Genomic DNA, 23,913 nt, shown 5'->3' on the forward strand with positions numbered 1-23,913 from the left:
TCGCAAATATGGGTTGGGGGTGGATGTCTCAGGAACAGACCCTTTAAGGTGCCTTGAGCTCCATCTAGCTCCCAAACCCTCCTAGGTGACACTCAGTTCTACCTCTGCCCCAATGTTACCTTCATGTTTATACAACACTTGAACTCAGGTAACTGTAGTAGAAGCCAAGGACCTAAGACAAACTGTGGCTACTGAAATTGGGTACGGAGATGCAAATGCTTGGATGGGATGGATAAAATATTCTGTTCGTACATTAAATAAGAGCAATGCTATGTTTGTGCTACTGGGAGACCAGTCTCAGGTGGTCCTGTTTTCATTAGGACAGTCCTTGGACCGAGATGAAATACATTGCATGCTGGCTCTGTTTCAGGATGCCACGGCTTGGGGCAATAAACCCTGCCAGACGCTGTCACTACTATTCCCAGAGGTCAGAGGTCCTATGGGTCAGCCCCCAAGGACTATAGGGTCACTCGCCCTAGACATCAATTATACCACATGTCTCAGCAGACAGGGGGGATGATTGACAAATGCGGGAAACCTGATGGGATGCAGTGAAAGCCAGTCCTTCAACAGCCTCACAAACCAGTCCACACTCTCAGTGGGCAGAGCTGATGTCTGGTGGTACTGCGGAGGACCTTTACATGAGACTCTTCCAGGTAACTGGGCAGGCACCTGTGCTCTGGAGCAGTTAGCAATCCCTCTCACCCTAGCATTTAGATTCCCAGCCTGTGCCACACATCTAGAAAAAGGAGAGATACAGACATAGACACTGCAGCCAGCCACAGAGGCTCCTTTGATCCCCACGCTTACATTGATACCATTGGGGTTCCTAGAGGGTGCCAAACGAATTTAAAGCCAGAAATCAAACTGAGGCAGGATTTGAATCAGTTCTCTTCTGGTGGTCCACTACAAATAAAAATGTTGATTGGATTAATTATATTTATTATAACCAACAAAGGTTTGTTGGGATGCCATCAAAGGAATAGCAGAGCAATTGGAACCAACTAGCCAGATGGCTTGGGAGAACAGGCTAGCATTAGACATGATGTTGCCCAAAAAGGGAGAAGTTTGCATAATGACTGGAGTTTCATGTTTATGTATATACCAAATAATACAGCCCCTGATGGAATGATTACTAAGACCCTACAGGGATTAACATCCCTATCTAATGAGCTAGCTGAAAACTCAGCTATAAATGGTCCCTTCACTGACTTAATGGAAAACTGGTTTGAGAGATGGAAGGGCTGGATGACCTCAATCTTAACCTCCTTGATCGTAGTGGCTGGAGTTTTAATTTTAGTAGGATGCTGCATAATTCCTTGTGTCCGAGGACTAATACAACGGTTAATTGAGACAGCCCTCACCAAACAATCACCCCCTGCCCCCACCCTACCAAAATAACTTGTTTCTATTAGAAACGCAGGAACACGAGAGCCAGCGGCTCCTAAATGAGTTTGAAGAAAAGAATTTAAATTAAAAGAGGGAGAAATTGTAAGAAAAATGATCTTTTCTATCAAAGTATTTGCTATCCTCTTAGATTACTTAAAAATTCCTCAGGTCACCATCTTAGATGACTTACATGTTTAAAGGGTCCTTGCTTCTTTTTCTGGATTCCTGAATAACTCCATTGCGCTCCAAACTGTATGCCCTAATCCATCCCCCAATTCTTTTAGCCAATCGGGAACAACTGTGAACCTTTGACCTGCACAAATTCCAGGTGAGGAGCAGGTACGACTGCATCATGGATATAAGGAGGAACCACTGTCAGCCATCTATGCTTGCGTGTTTGCTTAGCTGTAGTGAGCACAGCTTGCACCCTCTTGATAAAAAGAAATTGCCTTCTGAAGATTTTCTGTCTCTTGTGTGTTTGTTTTCAGCACCAGAGGGTCTTTATTTCCAACATCATGGAGAAGGTGGGGGAGAGAGAGAGAAGAAAAGGAAAAGAAATGTATGAAGCAAGAAAATGAATGTTTCATCCTAAGGAATTTTGAGGCTCACAGTACGGCACAGTCCTCGTATCTTCCAAAGCAGGAAAAATAATGCTACCATGCAGCTGTATACCCTCTGTCATACCCTTCTACTCTAGGCACCAAGATGCTCCAAGCAAGGCTGGCTATATACTTTGCAGGATCCAGAACAAAATGAAAACAGGGGTCCTTTGTCCCCAACCACAACAGAGCCCTAAAACCCAAGCACACAGACCTTCTAAATGCAGGTCCCAGTGTGGCCACACAGACTGCTGGCTGGGAACAGGGTTCTGGTTTCCAGCCTATAGGGAGGCCTAACCCAGGTAAGGGCACCTGAGCAGCTCAGGGAAGGCAGTTCACATACTCACATTGCATTTGTGTGCCCCAGGCCTCAGATGTCTGTGTGATGCCTCAGACTGGGCCTAACCCCAAACACCAGCCTAGGTCAGATAACAGAACAAGGCCTGCTTGCTTCTTCTTCACCAAGGGCCCCATAAGCCCAAATTACAGCAAGCACCTCAAGAATACTTGGCTGAGAAATGTGTACCTAAACAAAGATTAGTGTTCCAATTTTTGACTTCTTCCTTACCCAGGGAACCAGAATACAGAATCTGATCTGTGTGTACATACAGAGAGAGAAAGGGAGAGGGAAAAAGATTAAGAAGAGCCTTTTCCTGAATTGTCTATAATTCAGACTTCCTATGTTATTCTCCAAGGTGGGAATGGAGGTGTGGGAGGGGTTAAAACAAGATTTAGCCATGCCACACCCTCAGACTGGCAAAATTAAAGTCCAACAATCTGAGGGTTGAAGAGGCTGGTCCTCACCCAAGGCTGGGGATAGACCAGAGATCATCAGGCCACTCACAGCTTCCAGACAAGCTGCAGATGGGTGGCATTGCTCGGCCTGGCTTTAGGGAGAGGCTTTAGGTAAGCCTTGCCCCCAGACACTCGGAGACCTGTCCTGAATGTTTACAATGGCAAAGAACTGGAAATCACAGAAACAACCATCAGTGGGAAACTGGTGTACAGGACGTGCCCCAACATGCCTGTCACTCAAAACTGATCCACCCTCTGAGTAGCCCCTTGCACACCCCGCCCAGGCCACATGGTTCCCTTAGGGGTGTGGACCACATATCAGCTCCAGCACCACTGACTCCTGCCTCCTATCTGGCTCACACTGGGAGCTCCATGTCCACCATGGTCCAGCCAGAGTCACAGCACATAGGGCCTCCTGTTTCTAGCCCAATGGTTGCTGTTTTTAGGTCTCAGAACCCCTTCAGACTTTTAAACATAATTGAGGCCCCCCCCCAATGAGCTTTTGTTTATGTGGATTAAATCAATCAATATCAACAGCATTAGAAAATAAAATTCAGAACTTTAAAAAGTATCAGCTTTTTAAAAATTAAGCATACTATCTGTTGCTCTAATTATCATATTTTAATGGACACTAACTAGATTTTCTAAAACATAGTGAAAAGAGTAGCATTGTTTTAATTTTGCCTATTCTCCTCAACATCTGGCTACCTGGAAGATAGGAGGATTCACACACCTGCTCCTGAAATCTATTTGCTGTGATTTGTCATTTTGGAAGACACAGGAAGAAAACTTGTCCCCGGGTTTTGGGATGTCCTAGGGATCCTAAGATCACACTTTGAGAGCCAGGGCTTCAGACTGTCCTCTACTGTGCGAAAGCTGTCATTCAGCAAATACAATCCTGTCCCTTCTGCTTCCTTCCAACCATCAGAGGCTCCTGTGACTCACAGAGTTAAGTCCAAACTGCTGACAAAAACTCTCTAGTCTGGCTAGTCCCATGCACATCCAGACTCCATGACCGCTCTGCTATATGCACAGAGTACGCACCACAGCGTGCACACAGACGCCTAAACATTCTGCCAGGTCCTGCCTCTACCTCAGCTTTCCTCCTGCCAGAAGGACTTCTGTGCATCTTCAACAACCCAGTCCAAAGGTTATCTCCTCTAGAAACCCCTCTCTGATTCACCCTCCCCTTAGAGTTTCCCCTTCTTTTCTTTTAGATATTTCTTTTTTGAGTAGGTAATACAAATGCATAGGGTTTAATTCCAAAAGGATAGTCTGTCCAATAGTACACCTGTCTCCCAGTCCAGCCACTCCTTCCTCTCTCACTGTGATCAGGTCCTTCTGCATTCTTCCAGACCTGCCCTCAACAAAGGAAATCATTTATTTCAATCAAATGGCAGCACGCTGTCTGCTTAAATTGTTATTTCTCTAAGAAGCTCAAATTGCTACAGTCGCACTCTCTAATATGGTAGCCTCTAGGTACATAGATCTGTTCAAATTTACATGCTCATTAAATCAAATTAGATAATCTAAGCAGAATTAAAAACTCAGCTCCTCAGCTGCAGTAGCCACATTTACTGGGCTTGATGTCCCCTGTGACTAATGACCTCCGTCTGAGACAGAACAGGTATAAAGCATCCATCACTGTCATAAGCTCTCCCAGCAGTGCCACTTCAAACTTGCACTGTCCGGTAGCCACCGTGAGCCACATGTGGTCACTGGTGTTTGCAATGTAGCCAGTACCAACAGAGATGTGCTCCAAGGATGCAATATGTACTGGAATTGGAAGACTTTGTATAAAAGGCAAAGAATGTGAAATATCTACTTAATTTTACACCAGTTACATACTGAAATGCTAATATGTGACTATGCTGATATAAACACAATAGATCGTCAAAATGACCACCTGTTTCTCTTTGCTTCTTTTCATGTGGCTACTAGGAAATTTCAAATGAGACATGCAGCTTGTGTTCTATTTCTATTGGATGAGGCTGTTCCTAAGGACACAGTGCTCTGTGGAGAGCTGGAGTTTAGCACTTTTCTTTTTACATAAAAATAACTGCAGTTAATATTGCTATAAAGAAAAATAAACAGGAGTGGGACATGATGTCCCACGCCTGTAATCCCAGCTACTCAGAAGGCAGAGATTAGTTTGAGGCCACCCTAAGAAAAAAAGTTAGCAAGATCCTCTATCCCAGTGATAAGCCAGGCATGGTGGCTTGTGCCGGTTATTCCAGGTACTTGGTAAGTAGAATTAGGAGGAGCAAGGTCCAGGGCCACCCTTTGGCAAAAGCATGAAACCCTGTCTGATAAATAACCTAAAGCAAAAAGGGTAGGGTTGTGGCTCATATGGTAGAGCACCTGCCTAGCACGTGCAAAGCCCTGAGTTCAAACCCTACTACGAAAAAAAAAGAAAGGAGAGAAGGGAGGGGGAGGGGCGGGAGGGAATGGAAACTAGACTCACTGGGATCTCTTTTTCCTCCCTGCCCCACCTTTCCCCACACAGACAGGCTGGGCAGCATGAGAACACCCTGGTGACAAAGGATCAGCCCTAGAACAGGCCAGCACACATCCTACCTGGGCGGCCACAGGCAGGAAGCAGTGGCATCGCTGACCCAAGCAGGGACTGATTTCCTGGTGGCTGTGCAAACAATGCACCAGAGAACAAAGTGCCTTGGAAACTAAGAATAGAAGGGTGGCCCCAAATAAGATTTCCAGGGCTCTGTCCCCACTCCGCCTTCCATCTTCAACTTGACCTGGTCTTGCACAAATGTCCCCAGCTCAGCAGTCTCTACACACAGCTCTGGGTGAGGACAGAGACACACAAGAGAAAGGGAAGACTATGACTCACCCAACATGGTTCTGCAGTTGAGGCATGGCACACATGTTTCTGTCACCCAACATGGTTCTGCAGTTGAGGCATGGCACACATGTTTCTGTCACCCACATCTTTGGCTTGGGATATGAGAGATGAGGAAACTAAATTTTGCAACATGACCCATAAAGTTGACAAATGAGAATGGGCACTATTGTCAAAAGGTACTGAGAGAATGACATCTAACTGCATCAGAGCATAAGTCATCTGCTTGGGGGAAAAACATTGTTTATTATTACTATTATTAGCTGTGTGCCTTTAGGCAAGTGAACTAACCTCTCTGGGTCTCAGTTTTATAATGTATCCAAGTGGGAAAGTTCTGTGACCATGCACACATGCAAATGAGATATCACCAACACCTTTATGGTCTCACTCGTTTGGAAAACACTCACTGGCCAGTTTTTATGAGTCATACTTTGGATGTCGTGACCCCGACATCCAAACACACAAAACGTATTTTCCACTAGATTGATTCTTAAGGGGAAGAAGGCAAGAGAAAGGAGCTGGGACCGAGCAAATCATTAGACCTCAGCTCTTCACGGCGGGCTGGGAGTCTGTGTGGTATATTCCCAAGTATGTGCAATTTCCTAGATGCTCAAAAGTCACATGACGAGGGAGAGGGGCAGTGTGCAGGTGATTTGGAGAAACTGTGACAGGTCCAGTACCGTGCGAGATTCTTTTTGTGTGTGTGTGTGGCACTGGTTTGAACTCAGTGCCTTGTGCTTGCTAGGCAGGCACTCTACCACATGAGCCACTCCGCCAGCCCTTTTATCGGATGGCATTTTCCAAGACAGGATCTAGAGTACTATTTGCCCGGACTGGCTTTGAACCTGAATTCTCCTGATCTGTGCCTCCTGAGGAGCCAGGATTACAGGTGTGTGCCCCGCCCATGCCTAATTCTTAGTACTTGTACTACCCAGAACAGTCCACGACACATACATGGAAATAAAGGCTGAAGAGATTAGAACCCTAGACTCTCAGGTGCAAAGCCCACCTCTCCCCCACATCACCATCTCTGCCCTTTCTTGCATCAGGAGATTACATGCATTTAACAAGGTAAGGGTGGCATTCACACCTGTACCTTTCCAACAGGTGTTCTGGAAGAATCAGGTGAGACTCATCATGGTTTTATTTACTGAGGACTTCATGCACGCAGGGCCTCAGTTTGGCTGTCCTCATCCCTGCCATCATTTATTGCTCCTATTCCCTGCCCCAGCATGGTGAGTGTTCCATGAGGTAATACTCAGTAAGTGCAGGCGGACTGATTACAACCTCCCCTGACCTCCATGGCTTCAGTTTGTGACTGCACTGACTGATGCATTATGGGTGGAAGACAGTGTACCACTTCTAGGTCCACAGCTTAAAAGACATCATGTGCGTCTGCTCTGACCTCCACAAGAAAATACACATGTGAATCCATGAGGGGTAGGCCCCCCCACCAGCCAGCCAGCACACCTGTGAGCTGAGAAATAAATGCTTGCGTCTGTTTGCCATGGCATCTGGGGTGAGTTGTTACTCAGCAAAAGCTGACTACAACAGTCTCCTTTAACCAGATCCAGGGATTTCAGGCAGAGTGTCCCTGACCTCTTTCACTTCTCATGAAGGTGGAATTTCAGAAATTGTTGTTCTGTAGCTTTCCTCTCCCTTCCTCTCTAGGTTGGTAATGGGCCATTCAGTGAGAACAGTAGAGGTTACAAAAACCCGTATTTTGGGCATCTGGGCACCTGGTGCAGAAGCAGGCACAAAGTAGGCTGAGGAATGAAAGGAGGTCACTGTTCACTCTTGTGGGATGAGCAGAATCAACACCACCAGCAGGCAACAGCCTGGATCTCAGGTAGCCACTGATTCTGCAGCCCCAAAAGTGTGGGAAGTGGACTCCAGTGTGTCACAAAATCAGTCAGCCTCTTGCTGATTGATATTTATTATAATGTACACTTATTATAATGTATCTTAGGAAAATATATCTAACCTTTGATTATTACTACCTAGGATGAACTTAATGCCTAAAACCAAACCAAAACACCCAAACCAAAAAACTCCTAGATAATTTAAAGCAAAGCAGTAAGTGAAAATTAACAGTACACATGGTACACCGACCGCCATGGAAACGGAGTGAACTTGGGAAAACACAGACTCACATCAAATTCCCTTTCTAACAAGTCACACTCAGGATCACGTGCGCACCTCTGAGCACCAGTGAGACACTTCATTTGAAGGGCTTCCCAGACTCTACTTCATCAACACTTCATAGCCCATGAAGAAGATCCCATAAGCATCCCCGCTCTGCAGGTGAGGCAACCGAAGCCAGTAGGGAACTTTACAAAGTCACAAAGGAAGTGACAGTGAGGATCGCAACCTCCAGGATCCAGGTTTGTAACAGCTATGTCTCTACTGCCCCTTCGTGGAGAACCTAGTGCCAGGGAGGTCAGCATTGTCCAAAGTTAACTGAACTTAGACCCCAAACTCCTGACTCCCACCCCACGAAGAGCAGTGCAGAGAGCACCTGGGGCTAATGGCAGGGCTTGGCAGGGAAGAACTGGTGAAACAATACAGGCAGCCAAGTGGACGAGTGGCACTAGGGATGCCAGGAAGCTAGAATATGGGGTTACTCAGAAAAGAGGGCGGACAGAGCATGGGGAGGTTCCCAGAGCCTGCTTCCTGAGCTCTTCCCAAGAGACCTGCCCACCCTGCCAGCACTGGGAACCAGTTTTCCTAAGTGACATCCACATGGCTATATTTAGGTCAGAAGCCACCCATTGTTTCTGTCCCAGTGGACAGTCGGGGTCACCACCCTGACCATCCCTTGTGAGTCACACATCTGAGTGTTCTACCAAGAGGGCCTTTTCAGGATCTACTTTGACTCACCTTCCTTCCCACTTGGAGTCCTGGGCAAGCTGTAAAAACATGGCTGGCACAGGGGCTTTCAAATGAAGTCCCTCCGTGGAGCATGTGGCTCGTTCCTCCACAAAATCAAATCTGGTCCACAGTTACTCAGGACATCAGTGTTTTGCAGCCCTGTTGCTGCTAAGCCCTCACACACTAAGGACTTGCTTCTCTCAAAACCACCAGCAAGCTCTAGAATCACTATGACAGGGGACACAGAGCATGTTTGCTGAGTGCTGATCCTGTTACTTCATTTACTCCTCATACATCCCCACTGTTTATTATCTCCATTTTACAGAGGAAAAACCAGATTCTGAAAGGCTTGGATGGCCTGGCTGGTAAGAGGCAAAGTTGGGACTCAGATCTCCACCAGCCTGGTTCTGAAGCCCAGGCACTTACCCGTCACACTCCATCAGCCCTCCAGAGACACAGAACTACTCTAGCTAAATCTAAGATGAATTTATGAGAACCTTAGAAGGTGTCCCTCTTCTTCCAGCTTCTCCCTCCCATATCCAGGCCCCAGTTTTTCCCAGACCTATCTGGAGACTCTCTGAGCTAAGGAATCAAAATCCACTCAGTAATATTTTCATGAGCAAAATAAAGGTCAGTAGCCAGCTAGTCAATTACATTTTGAGTTCAAGTTGATATTCATGGGAAATGTGTGCTTAAAAACTCTCATTAAATCAGCTGGCTTCAGGGCTGGAGGTAAAGCTCAAGTGGTAGAAAGCCTGTCTAGCAAGGATGAAGCCTGGAGTTCCAATCCTAGTACCGCCAAAAAAAAAAAAAAAATCTGGTGTCAAATAGGGCAGGTATGAAAACTAATATTTGTTTTTTGTGTAAGATACTTGCACGCCACAGACTCCTATCAGAGCTGAGTTTAGAGACATTGCCACTTGATAGATAGGGAAACTGAGTCCAGAGGAGAAGTGACTTGTCATAGGTGCCTCTTACTGAACCACACCAAACACCCACCAAAATAGAATGACTTTACAAAGGACTGGAAAGAAAAACTGCTCCTGCAGGTGCTGTACCTGGTAGGAAATCTGGGAAGGGTCCTGGTGTTAAAATCACCACACAGTACCTAACAACTACGGATGCGACTTCTGGATTCATTCTGTTTGGGTTTGATCAGGATTCACACTAATCAGCTAGGTGACCACAGGCAAGTTATCATCTCAGTTTTTCCATCTGCAAAAGGGGACAATGGTAGCGAATCCCTACAGTGCTATAAAAATTTCATAAGCTAAGATGAGAAAAGAGCTTAATAACATGATAGGCATGTCATAAATCTAAGTTATTACTGTATTATGGTCTTATTAACACTGCAGTAACAACCATCCACATGCAGTGAATAATTTTAAGTGTCAATTTCCATATTTTAAAAGCTCAAAAAATACTCTTTATCAAGCAAGCAAACAGCGAGGTTAGTGAGAGTGGACAAAGAATAGTGAAAGGTAATGAAATTTACTCAAGTCACAAGAGAAGATTGAAAATGTACGTACAATATCAACAGAATAAAAATGAAACCCAAAACTGGTAAAATATTTACATATCGTATATCTAACAAGGGATAAACATCTAGAAAAAAAATATATCCTAAAGCTCAAAACTCAAACCTGATTAAAAAATGGACAAAGGACTCAAATAGACGTTTCTCTACAGAAGACACACAAATGGCAAGGATGTGTATGAAAAGGTAAGATGCTCGGCATCACAAATCATTAGAGAAATAAAAAAATCCCTTCACACTTTACACACCCATTAGGTTGGCTACTAGCAAAACAAACAACCAACCTAGAAAATAACAACTGTTGGCAAGGATGCAGAGAAACGGTGGGAATGCAAAATGGCACAGATGCTGGGGACACCAGGGTGGTGGTTCCTCATAAATCTTATAATCCAGTAACTCCACTTTGGGGTATATACCCCTCCCAAATTAAAAGCAGAGTCTCAAAAAGATGTTTGCACATCCATGTTCACAGCAGTATCATTCACAACGCTGAAACACGTAAGCCACCCAAGCATCTACTGAGGGTGAATAAATTAGCAAAATGTGGTTTATATGCAAAATAGAGTATTATTCAGCCTTAGTGGAAATTCTATGGAGGAACGTTGAGGATATTATACTAAATGAAATAAGCCAATTACAGAAAGACAAACCTGGCTTGACTCAACTTGTACGAGGCACTTAGTCAAAATCAGAGCTAGACAGTAGAATGGAGGCTGCCAGGGGCTGGTGGAGGGGATGAGGGAGTTACTGTTTAATGAGAACAGAGTTTCAGTTTTACAAGACAAAGAGTTCTGGAGAGGATGGCAGTGATGGCTGCAGACATTATGAATGCATTTATTACCACTGAACTATATGCTTTCAAATAGTGAAAAGCGCAAATTTAATGTCATATGGATTTTGCCACAGTAAAAATGTCTGTAATGGTCACATACAAGAATTGGAGCTAGGATTGCAACAATCAGTGCCAGAAACATAATTCTGATGAAAGGAATAGGAAAAGTGATGGGCATTTCCTTTAAGAAGTAATTTTGGCTTATCTAAAACCTCAAAACCTACCCTTACACAAACAAATCTAAATAAAAGAGACAAAGGGAGAGTAAGCTTCAGGGTTCTTAACCATCTTCAACCCATCGAAGAAGACATTTCCAGCCACTCCTCCCAAGATAAACCAAACCAAGCACCAACGCTCTGAGGGAGAAGCCAAAGAACCCACAGAGCATTTATCAAACACGTTCTCAACACCAGGACCACTTCCAGGACACCTCTGAACAGCTGCTCCAAGAGTAACGAACTTCTAAAACTGAGTGTGGCCATCTCTCAATCCAAAGAAGAAATGATCTTGGAAAAACCACTTTGCAATAAATATTAAAACCATAGGCAGGTGCATCCTTCTCTCTCTCTTTTGTCCTTCCCATTATTTAGAGTGAGTCTTTCATACAACTTAAATTGCACAGGTGCTCAGCCGCCTGCCTTGATCTCCTCCAATCACAGTGGTACAGGAGGCCCTGGCGGCAGTGCACACCACCTGGGTCACCCTCCCAACCAACCATGCACACCACTGCAGTCTTAAACACAACCACACCGTTCTTTCCTGATTCATACTGAAGTGAGGCAGAAATCAGGCTCCATCATCCTTGGGTTTTTAATAGCAACCCTCAGTTGCTTTGACTGCACCCTCCCACCTCTCAGCTCCTGGCACAGGGAGGCTTGGTAGGGTCCATCCTTGGCTGGGGAGCAGCAGAGAGCTTACCTGCGCATGGACAAAGAGGCAGCACCACACCATGGGGCGCTCCGTGCTCATCCACCCGGACACCCCAGCCCCTAACCACAGCGAAGCCTTGCGGAGGGGATTCTCTGAGCAGCACTGAGCATGGTTTCCCTGAAGGAACTCCTCCCCGCCACTTGGGCTGCATGACAGGAAGTGACAGGGGCCATCAGTTATAAGTGTCAGAAGTTGAGAGCCGCACCAGCCCGGAGCTCGCCACCTCCAGTGGTTTCCTTGCCTGTGGCAGCTGCTCTTTCAGGGCACACATTGTCTTTTGACACTCAAAGGCACAGCAGAAATTCAGTTTCTGGCTAACAACTCCCAGACTGCAGTAAGAGAACAATGCTCACTAGGTCCCCACCTAATGCCATGCTTGGGTGACCATCCGGCATCTCTAGGGGACGTGTGAGCTCTGCAGACCCGGAGTTAGAGGTGGGAGCACAGCTTTGGGTATTCAATGAGGAATCAATGGTGCCCTTCAATGTCACGCCCTGCCCAGGACACAGTGCACACACTGAGTCCCAACTTAAAAGCAATCAGACGCCCATCCGTTTCTTTCTTTTTACTTATACAAATCTGGCATCTCCCCTCCAGAGCCCTTTCAGAACAGCTGCTTCTGGAAATCTCCCTTTTGGCTTTTGTCAAGGGACACAAGAGACCTTCCTGCTCTCCTCGGAGTTACTTTGGAAGGAAGGACCTCACAGCTGACATTTCTCATTTTAGGGACTGGGGATCTCCCCAGGAGAAACACTTTGGCCCAGTCTCCTACTTTTTGCAAAACCCAGACTCCCTTGGATAAGGCAGCCAGTCTCACTGTGACCTACAAGGTTTGGGGTGAAAACCATGCCCAGTTCTACCCTCCTCCCCACAACACACCAGCACCCTTGCTCTCCATGCAATGGAGCCATAGGTCGCAGATCCAATTAAAACTCCAGCATAGTTTTCAATTTTTATATTGTTTTAGTTCTCTAATGGGATAGAATATGACTTGCAAAAATCTTCCTAATTGCAACATTTAGCTGCAAGGGGTTTCCTGAGGCTTTCTTACAAAGGCCTAGATTTTAAAGAGTTTCATCTGTCTCAGCCCTGAGGAAGGTCAGGGGACCCAGCACAGGGAGCAAATCCATTTGGACAGCAAGTGCTAGCCTCACCGAAGGACAGTCAACCCAAGGCCTGACTTGAGAGCTTATGAGAAAGCCCCCATCTGGGCTGTCAAGAATTTGCAAAAATTGCAGAGGGAGTTAAGAATTAACTGAGCCTGGTCAATTTATTCCTTATGGAAACAAAGTCTGAGGTTTCTCAGAGCACAAGACACAGGAGCAGCTCTGAGGGGTGCTGGAGAAAGAAGACCAGGTGAGGACCCCAGCATGCTTTGAAAGTAATGCAAATGGTTGGCTAGACCTGAAGCCTGCTCTGACAGGCTTGGCTCTTATATCAAGGAATGTGAGTGGGGGGTCACACCTGTTTGAAGAAAGAAGGAAGTGAAACCACTGTAAAAATGTGCATGTTGAGCATCTGGTTCACCTTGGGAGTGGCACCCAGTGTTCAGTAAGTAGTGTATGCCAATCCCCACCAAAAAGTGGGCTTCAGAAGGCCCACGGGATGCCCTATTTCCCTCAGCACAATAAAACACCACAAAGCAAGTGGGGTTGCACAGTGGCCAGAGGGGAACAAGAGCAGGCATTTCTAAGAAGGCTTCTTGCTCCAGCCTCTGCACAGGAAGTGTTCTACATTTGTACAGCCAATCAACAACCTGAGATCAACTCCACTAGTGAGAAATACCAGTCCTCTGAGCCTGGTCCCTTCTTTCCTGAGAATCTGTGAGCAAGCCACTGCCAAGACCCCCAGTGAGCATCCAAGCGACATATGAAATGACCTGAGCACACTACAGTTTCTTTCTTTTCTGGGGAGGGAGGGCACCTTCATCTCAACTAATACCTAGAATGATTCAACCTGGCTTCCGGGTGATGACAGTGAACAAGAAAGAAGAACCGAAAACTGTGGGCTGCAGCTCTGAGTGGAAGGGGTTAGACCTGGGTGGGCTCAGGGGACGGTGGCAATGGGAGAGATTGGAAGCCAGGAGGGACGCCCTGGCAGGCAACAGTGGCACAGCCCTCAAAAAGGAAGGAAAGGCCAGGGCACAGCCACTTCCTCTGCTGCCACTTCCGCCCTGACCAGAAACAAGAGCTCCAGCAATGAAATTGGTCAGGAAGAAGCGACTCCTGACCTGCCAAGTTCAAGTCTATTTGAAGCTGCCAGAATGGGAGCTCACAAAGGAACAGTTTTCTCTGTTAGCATCTAGGATCCTGCAAAGTATTCAAATAGGTTTTGCTAGTGGCTTTTGAATTCTAGAAGTAACGAAGTGTCATGATAATGTAGTCAAGCCATACAGAAGAATAGAAAGTAGACAAGTGAACCTTCCCACAGTCCTGCTGCAGTCCCCAGTTCCCCTAGGGAAAAGCCAGGCACAGACAGAGGGGGTCACAAACCTGAATGCCTTCGAGATCGGGGATAAAGTTCCCAAAAGCAAAGGCCACATACCCCACTGCATGGGAGAACATCAATTCCTTCAGCCCCTGCCCTGTGGACGTCCTGCACACATAAGATGCACTTGAAATGCTGCTATTTCATTCCTCTTCTCTCTGCACTTAACTCATGCTCAAAGTGCACCTGTGTGCAGAAATTAACCCATCAATTTCACAATTACTGAAACTATACATTGTCACTGCAGGTTTTATTTTACTTTATTTTTTTCAGTCCAGGGATTGACTCAGAGTCTCCCCAGTGTCTTTGCTTTTAAGTTTGTTTTTGAGCTAGGTTCTTGCTAATTTTACCCAGGCTGGCTTCAAACTCTTCCTACCTCAGCTTCCTGAGTAGCTGGAATGAAGGCGTACACCACCATGCCCAGCTTGTTTTTGACATAGGGTTTCTGGCTCTTGCTGGGCTGTACTTGAGCCTCAATCCTCCTGTGTCCTCTTCCTGAGTAGCTGGGATTACAGGCATGAACCACCATGCCTGGCCTGGCCTATGACTGATGATTTTGATGTTTTAACATGAGCCCTTATCATGTATGTTTTTGTTTGCTCCCCACAACAATCTCAAAGTAGGCTTTAATAATATTATCTATACTTTGCAGACTTTTAAAAACTGAGACCCAAAAGAGTAGCATAAGTCCACTTATAGCTCAGGTCCTAGAGGTGGAGAGGTTAGTCAGGAACGGAGCCTCTTGGTCTGACATCAGACCTGCTACTCACATGTCTACAGCTCCCTGAAAAGCCAGCCAGAAACCTGCTCTAGATATTCAAGAATCTGACATGTTGGACCCCAATCCACTGGCAAAGAAAAGGATCTCTCACAATGGGACAATTAACTTGCCTCTTAGAAAAATTACATTCTAAAGCTCCACTCCACAGCCATCCAAGGTAAAGCTTACCCAGGTTAGAGAGATGTTAAATGAAAAAAAAAAAAAAACACACAACTATGAAATTGCAGGGGCGTAAGTTCTCAGAGTTCAATCTTTTTCTTTAAAGTGTGCAGAGCTGAATAATTATATTTCTATGTGGGAAACTACCTACAAGGTACTTATGATGTAAAGACTGACCCCTGTGTTCCCATGCCTGGTTAAACACCCAAACTGGTGACTATCTCTTGCTAGTCCAGCACAAAAATGGGGACTGAGCTAAGATGACACTTTGTGGAACCAAGATGCTATGTTTCCTGTGTTGTTATTCTATCTAGCTGATGAGAGGGCATTTTCTGATGAGAGGTTCTAAGCAGTTTCTTTATCAAAGATATTGTAAGAAACATATTGATTAGGGTTGTGAGAATTTCATTTGCAAAATGGTTAGATTTCAGGAGAATTCTTTCTTCATCAAAAGTTAGCAAGTAGCTGTGTGCCGTGTTTCACATCTGTAATCCCAGCTACTAAAGAGGTAAAGAATAGCCCAGGCAAAAAGTTTAAGAGACCACCCCCCACCCCCATCATCTCAACTAACAAGCTAGGTGCAGTGGTGTGCCTCTGTTATCCCAGCTAAGCAGGAAATGTAAATAGAAAGATTGCAGTCCAGGCCAGCCCAGACATAAATGCAAGACCCTACTGGAAAAATAACCAAAGTCAAAAGGGCTAGGGGTGTGGCTCAAATGTTAGAGCACCTGCCTAGCGAGCACAAGGCCCTGAGTTCAAATCCCAGTACCACCAAAAAACAAACAAAATAAGAGTTAGCAAGAGTCTGATGTGGTCAGGCATGCCTGTAATCCCAGCACTGGGGAGGCTGAAGCAGAACTACCAGTTCAAGGCCAGGCTGGACTATGTAGTATAACCCTGTCTCGAAAGAAAAGAAAAGAAAAAAGCAAGAGATGGTGGTTCTTTCCCTCTAAAATTCATTCTGACTCCTTAATCTCTCTCCTATTTGGACCTAAGATGCCAAAGATGTCACAAAAACTTAGAAGAGTCTCAAAGTCTTTAACCATATCCATTTGATGCCTGAAATTTCTAATAATTCCACAAACAGAAATGTAAAGGAGGAAGCAAAACAATCTGAGTAGAAATGGGATAGTAACTGTGACCAAATTAACAAAGCCTGTCCATTTAACCAGGGTTAGACGTCAGAACAGCGCTACTTCACACATCACAGGCTTCTAAGGTTATGATCAAATTCAGGTAAGGCCAGGGAAACTCAAAATTTTCTGCTGCGGTTGAGAGGGGAGTTACAGCAAGACTTTGCGGTGGTGGTAAGTTGGCAGAGAGGCAAACCCACAGCAAATCAGTGAGAAAGAAGAAGAACTGCACAATATGCAGAGCCTTGGAGCTTACTTGTGGTCAGATACTTTTATTGAAAGTCTTCATATCCACTCCTCTGTGCCAGAAGCAAAGCCTGGACAACTACTCTGCTCCCCCTCCGTAACTGTGAGCAAATAAGGGGTCCAGACAGACACCGCTCCAGGCCAGGGCTCCAACCATGGATGCCTCCACACAGTGCTAACTAGGGCTCATCTTGAGATGGTTTTATTATAAGCCATCGCTTAATGGCTGTATTTTTTCTCTCTAAACAAACTGGAACTTTTATAACCAAATTCCTCACACTGCTTTGGCAACTGATACATAGACTTTCTATTTCTGTTTTCTGTTTTAGAAAGTGAACAGGAGAAAAGGAAAGCCATCTTCTTTTGGGGGAAGCCTAGCTATGAAGCAGCCCTGGCTGGATCTCCAGATTCTACCTTCCTTGCTAACATGGGCATCCTGAAGAATTTCTGCATGGAGCTCATGGGGTTGCTTGCAAAGAGGCCCATTAGATTTATTTCTTAGAAACATGAGTCCCCCGGGCATGACTTTTTCAAGGGACTGTCAACTTCCTTTCCTTATACTGTCAGTTAAAAAGTGAAACTCCTGTGGGTAGCTGACCTCTGCCCAATTCTTAGGAAGAAAAATTAGGTTCAAAACCTGATTAGCTGATATCTGTCAGCCAAAGAGCTTCCTTACTTGGAAATGAGAGTTACTGTTTGGCACTGGATTGCCAAATCTGGCTAGAAGTGGAAAATATGAAATGGAGATGGGGATGGTATTTCTGCTGCTTACACTGAATACTAAGGAGGACTTTAAGAAGTCATTTGCTTAAAAGAAAAAACAACCCAACACACTCAATTTCTGGCAAAAGCAAAAGTCATTTTTATTAAAAAGTTTCTCACCATTATTTTGACTGTAGATGTTTCCTTAGGGATAATTTCTGGGACTGACTGGCTACAATAATGGACAGTGCATTAAAATGGGGATGTGAGATTTCTGGCTTTGCCATTTACTGGTTAAGTCACTTAACATCCCTGACCCCTGGTGTCATCATGTGTAACGGGATAATACTTCCTTTATCCCGCTCAGGGTTGTAGGGAGGACTCCAGGACACCAACTGACAAGTGTTTAAAAGCAGAACAAAGGATTATGGTGACACTGAGCACCATCATACTATTCTATTTTTGTGGAATTTCAAACTTTTTACAATAAAATGTAAGAAAAAAAGACAGAAGCACAGTAATCATTTCTTTTTCTTTTCCAAGAGAAGAAGTTTTTTAAATGTAATTATGGACACTGGTTCAAATTGTCCTTATCAAGTTGGAAAGGTGGTTCCAAATCTGAAATACACAATTTGATGTTTACCCTGAGTTGACTGAGAGCTGTCCATTGGGCAGCTAATTAAAAAGAAAAAAAAAGGCAATGGAACGTGGGGTTGTGGCTCAGCAGTAGAGAGCCTGCACCATAAAAAGAGAAGGAGGAGAAGAATCAAAGGGCAGGGGGGATAGAAATTAGCAAGGTTCCATTTCCCCTCTTTCTTCCAATAGAGTAAAAATGGGTGGCTAAAACTGAAATAAAATGTATGTGTGTGTACTTGTCTATTTTTTTGTAGCCCAGGTCAGCCTCAAACTTGTGATCCTCCTGCCTCATCCTTCTGAGTGCTGGGATCTTAGCATGCTCCACCACACCCAACTGCCCTAGTGTGTATATTTTGGTGGCACTGGGATCTGAACTTACAGCCTCATGCTTGCAAGGCAGACACTCTACCACTTGAGCCACTCCACCAGTTCTAATTATTTCTTATTTTGATTTTGCAGAACTGGGGATTGAACCCAGGGCCTCACCTATGCTAGGTAGGCTATCTACCACTTGAGTCATGCCCCAAGCCCTGTATTTAAATGGTATAATCCATATTTCTCCAAAATCACTGTGTCCATCTAAAAATTTTAAGAGTTCTACAAAAACACCCTTAAGAAAATGCCAGGAGATCAAAAAGCCTATTGGCTCCCATGATGCAGAGAACTGGCTGGACCTATGCAAAAGTGAAAGTGGATTTTCGTACATGAAGAATAAATATTGCCATTTGTTCCCCCGCTTAAATAAAAAATCAGAATGGCATCACCCATACACTGGAAAACAGCAAGCCAAACCGGATCCTGGGAAAGGGCTTCAGTTCCACCTAAGGGACCCAAAAAGTCCTAGCTGGAGGGGCAGCACCTCCTCCCTTTCAGGGCTCTCTGCCTGGATGCTATCCCTTTAAGGGAGACTTCCTGGTGAGGTGGAAGGCAGCTTCCTGGAGACCACAGACATTAACAATAAACTCTGTGGCAGAATAGTGGACAATGAGGCCCACATGGCCGTAACCAGAAGCAATTACAAGCATGACAATAGCCAGGGCACTTCCAACAGGAACGCAGATGGAGATAAACAAGGAGGGGGAGCACTTTACCCACACACCTGCACAAACTGAACGGATTTTTAAAAACACACAGTGAGAAACAGCAGCTTCCAAATTTGGTGTTTTCATCTTTTCAATCCTTGCTTAAGAAGAAAGCAGTCAGGTCTTTCTTAGAGCACCACTACCTACAAGATGAACGCTGATAAGGCCAAAATGACTCCAGGCAGAGTGTCACTGACTCATGGTATCTGGGATACTGTGAATGCCCTGTAACTGAACTCCCTTCCTAAGTCTGGGATCCCCCAGCTCAGGCTCAGAGCCCACATTCTACCAAAGGAAAGGAGAGTCTCGTACCCTAGATACCCAGCCTCCCTTGCAGCCAGGGCCTGGGAGCATGAGCTAAGCTCAGCCAACCTGATGCTCCCACCCTACATTTGGCATGAAGTGTGGGCTGTCAAGCAGTGGGAACACTGCAGACCCCATTCTGCAAGATGGTGGCTCACACAGGCAGCCGTGAGGACAAGCATGTGATGGGACCAACCTTAGCGCCCATCAAGCCCCATGGCAATGGTTGGTGGTGTTAACTTGGGCTTATTCCTGGTTCCCTAATCCTTCCAAATTTGTCTGAGCTACCCTAGATCCCTTAATAAATTCATTTTCTGGTTAGCAGGCAGAGCTGGGTTTTGTTGCTACAAAACGGAAGTTAAGATGAGGGAAAGCTAAAGTTATCCAGAGCGAAGTGCACAGAGTGAGTCTGTGCATCAGGACTGAAGGGCTCCTTTCTCACTGGGGCCTGCATCTTTGGCCCTTATCTTCCTCCTGGGCCTTATTTCCTTCAACTCTCCTGACCTCCTCCCAAGCTGAGGTCACACTTTCTGTTCTTCGTCAGGTCCTGTCTCAGGTCCTTTGCACTCACTAGTCCTCCTTTCCAGAAAACTCTCCATCTCTTCACAAAACAGCAGCATCCATCTCCTTCCCTGACCTGGCTGTCTGAAGGACCATGACCCATATCCAAGGGCTTATTCTCTGTCATGACACCCTGTGGATTTCCTTTCCAGTGCTTATCACATCCTATAATTAATTCACTTTTTTTTGTGTGGGACTGGGGTTTGAATTCAGGGCTTTAGCCACACCTCCAGTCCATTTTGCTCTGCTAATTTTGGAGATGGGTTCTCACAAACTATTTGCCCAGGCTGTTCTCCAAACTTGATCCTCCCAGACTCAGCCTCCCAAGTAGCTAGGATTACAGGCATGTGTCACTGGTACCCAGCTTCATTTCACTATTAATAATGATAGTCATCACCACTGGCTGAAGGCTTGCTATGTGACACATAGTAGGCAAATACTATTAGCTGGTCATTCCAAATTTCCCACCTGCTATCTTAGGTAGTCCTGCAGACCTCCTCAAGAAGAAAAGCAACCTCATATGTACGAAGGTGGGGCTGGCTTTCTTCAATCAACAGAAATGGGCCCAGCCCTGTGCTCAAAATGTCTGATGTACAAAAATACATTGGAGGAGGCCAGAGGGTACTCGGATCTGCAAACAGCGCTCACTGTTCAACCAGCTGAACCCCACAGCCCTGGATCACTCGTGACACAGAGGGACAATTCTCAGAGTCTCCCAGAGGAAGTGCCCTTCAAGCAGGTTGCCAGAAATGTGTGGGAGCTGCTAGGCTGAGGGGAGTGGGCTGAAGGAAAGGAGAAAAGTGGGGATGGCCCAGCTCATTCGGGGACACACATGGTCAAAGGGACTATGGAAGGGACAGGGTGGGAAGGCGGGGACTAGTTAGAGCCAAGGTGGGAATTCCATCTCCATCCCGGAGGAACCAGGAACCAGAGTGAGTGTTTCAGTGTGGCCAGATATAAACTGTCTTTATCTTTTTTCAAGAATGGCAGCCATGGCTAAATAACACAGGTGAGATGTTTTGGTAGTTCGTTTCCTAGGCATGTCAAAGTACACATGCATAAACACATCAGCTAAAAGTCAGAAGCTATAATCACAGCACTTCCATGCCTCCTGACTCGGTCTCGTTGCTGAAGAAGTGAGATACGTTTGCCCTTGTTTCCATTGAGAGTCAGGTACAGCCCTTCCTTCCTGTGCTGTGAAACTGCACAGAGCTCCCATGCAGATCACTGATAGAGAAAACAAGGAATTCCCCCACGATCTGACTTTATAGCTCCAGCCACCTCTGCCCAGATTCCCCATGCATGATAACAAGAAGCTCACCTCTGGGCTGTGTCATCATGAAAATGACAGGCTGCTTTTTATTTTCATTAAGATGTGGTTTGGACACAAAGGGCCTCGGGTGTTGAATGAGCATCTGGGGACTGCAGGAGTAGTCCCCAGCATGACCCTCTGAGGCCAAGAGTCACACAATAACAAGCCCTAGGGAATGTCATGCTAAGTGTGCAGCTGAGGACGTCTGGAAACAGAGGCCAGCCAAGGTCATGAGTGTACAGCATCCAGAACATACACTGCAAGCCAATGAAGGCTGTGTAGTGCAGGGGATGTGAATAGGATTTCTGAGCCAGGTGACCTGGGTTCAAATCCCAGAGCCATCACTTACTATGTGACCTCTGGCATTTTACTTAACTTCTCTGTGCCCCTGTGACCTCATCTGTTAAACTGGAATAATGAGAGCAGCCACCACAAAGATTATTGTGAGCATCAGATAAGTCAGAGAGAGAGAGAGAGAGAGAGAGAGAGAGAGAGAGAGAGAAAGAGACACTAAGGGCAGTGTATAGCAAGTAAGAAGTAACAAGAGCAGCTTCCTAGAGACCGTATAAGATAAAAATCATACAGTGAGACCATAGACAATGAGTGCCTAAGTTGTATAACCATAAGCCATTATAAGTGCTAACAAGAGCTAGGTCATGTTTTTTTTTCTTTTTTGGTGGGACTGGGGTTTGAACTCAGGATTTTGTTCTTGCAAAGCAGGCGCTCTACCATTTGAGCCAAACCTCCAGTCCATTTCGCTCTGGTTATTATGGAGATTTTGGGTCTCCTGAATCATTTGCTGATGGTGACCCATGATCCTCCTGATCTCAGCCTCCCAAGTAGCTAGATTACAGGAGTGAGCAACGGGTGCCCGGTCTGGCTAGGACATTTCTAATAGAAAGGCAAATCTACATAAACAGATGCTACTGATGTTAATACATAAAACATTACTGTATGTAACTATGATATGTAGCATTAATAAATTTATATTTAAATATAGTATAAAAACTATATTATACAGCAATTGTGATATTATAATTTGCTTTAAACTCAATTTAAGAGTCTGTCACCAAAACAAGGACCTGAGGAGGGAAGCCCCAAGAGCAGATGCCTGGGGGAATCTGGTGATTTCCAGCCACATTTAGGTACAATGTTGAGGACACGCAATGTGGACCTTACAGCCAGTGTGCTGGGCCAGAGGCTGGGTTCCACCATACACAAGCCACAAACTTGAGAAAGTCACTCATCCTACAAAACTGTGATTTCCTCATCTCTGTAAAGGGGTAATGACAGCAACCCCTCCCCAGTTTGTGCTGAGCCCAGGCATTCAATTTTATCTGTTTTCATAGGAACCTTCCCAACAGCCTCATGGATTACAGACCCGCATGATGTCCACTTTATAAATGACAAAAACCTCAGGCTCAGAGACGTTAAACAATCACCAGAGGGCACACAGCTAGGTTGACACGCAGGAAATCTGACCCTGAGCTCCCACTAATTCTGCGTTCACGGGAATGTGATAAGGATGCACCACAGCCCCCCTGCAGGACAAGAAACAACCAACATGTACACAGGAAGCACTCCTCATAGAAGACCTCATGCTTCCTCCTGCAGACCCTTCTGAAGGTGCTTGTGGCTCCTGTAGGCAATGAAAGGAAACACCTCCTGGTTTTGAGCACTACTGCACATTAGGCACCATGTTGAATGACTGGCTGTATCTTATCACCATGGCAACTCAGAGACAAAGACTGCAGGGCACTGAGGTTCAGAGAGGTTGAGTTTCTAGCCCACAGTCACAGAGCTTGTCAGTGGCAACATCTGATCACATGTTCCACTCCCACGCAGGCTGGGACAATGGGCTCTGAAACCCCCCTTAACGTCTCCCAAACAGTGTTCTCTCCTCATTATCTCCCACTTTGAAAGCAAAGAGCTGCTCATTCTTCACCAGGATGATGACCAGGGCCACACAGCAGGACCTTGACACAAACTGCAATTATTGCAAATGATTTGCACCTTAAATCTGAAGCAAGGTCAGGGCTCAAGCCCCATAACCAGCTTAGCCTCTTCCCAAATCTCCCTTGAAATGGAGACATATTCCATGAATGACAACACAGTGAGTTTGGAAAATCCCTTAGTCCTCAGCAAACTGCCCCCTGAAAAAAAAATGACAAGAAATGGCCAGGGATGAGTGAGATTCAAATCTCAGAAGGTCAAATTCATCTGTGGCACAACAACAAAAATATCAGCCAGCACATGGACAGGCAGGGCCACTCCAGTAGTCACAGGTGGGAAATACTTAATAGCACATGGATTCAGGGAGGAGGTGTAGTGGCCATCCTCCCTCGTGTATCACCAGCTGCTGTCTTGCCTAAAGTCACATGTCAGGACCTGGTGGTCTTGCAGCCCAGGATAGCACACAACACCCCAAGGTCAGCAAAAGGCCTACTACATGCAAACTAAGCAAGGGTGCACCTGCCACATTAGAGAAAGAGTGACAGGAGGACCTGTGGGTGTACAGAGAAGGCTGGGAATTGGGTGCCCTGTGGTGGGGGAGGAGGGTAGAGAGGGAAAGTGGGGTTACTGGATTTTAACCCTACCTGTGGCCTTTTCACTGTGGCCCAATCACAGAGGGATTTGCACGAATCATGTTGGTCCAAAGTGGCTAGAGTCACAAGTAACGGTTAATTGAAATCCATCA

At 45.6% G+C, this 23,913-nt stretch overlaps 1 protein-coding gene across 5 annotated transcripts in view; it reads right to left on the minus strand.

Annotated features, from left to right (window-relative positions):
- The window catches only part of LOC109681673 (rho guanine nucleotide exchange factor 3), a 299,591-nt gene that overhangs the window by 165,080 nt on the left and 110,598 nt on the right, over positions 1-23,913 (minus strand). Inside the window, exon 1 of one of the 5 annotated variants that reach the window (XM_074044009.1) lies at positions 11,802-11,957. The exons of the other annotated variants lie outside the window; for them this stretch is intronic. Within the exon in view, the coding sequence (XP_073900110.1) occupies positions 11,802-11,852 (51 nt within the window). The 5' untranslated portion in view covers positions 11,853-11,957. Of the gene's footprint in view, positions 1-11,801; positions 11,958-23,913 lie in introns of those variants that run through there. 5 annotated transcript variants of the gene reach the window in all.

The sequence above is a fragment of the Castor canadensis genome, chromosome 10 (genome assembly GCF_047511655.1).
Source record: "Castor canadensis chromosome 10, mCasCan1.hap1v2, whole genome shotgun sequence".
Lineage (NCBI taxonomy): Eukaryota > Metazoa > Chordata > Mammalia > Rodentia > Castoridae > Castor > Castor canadensis.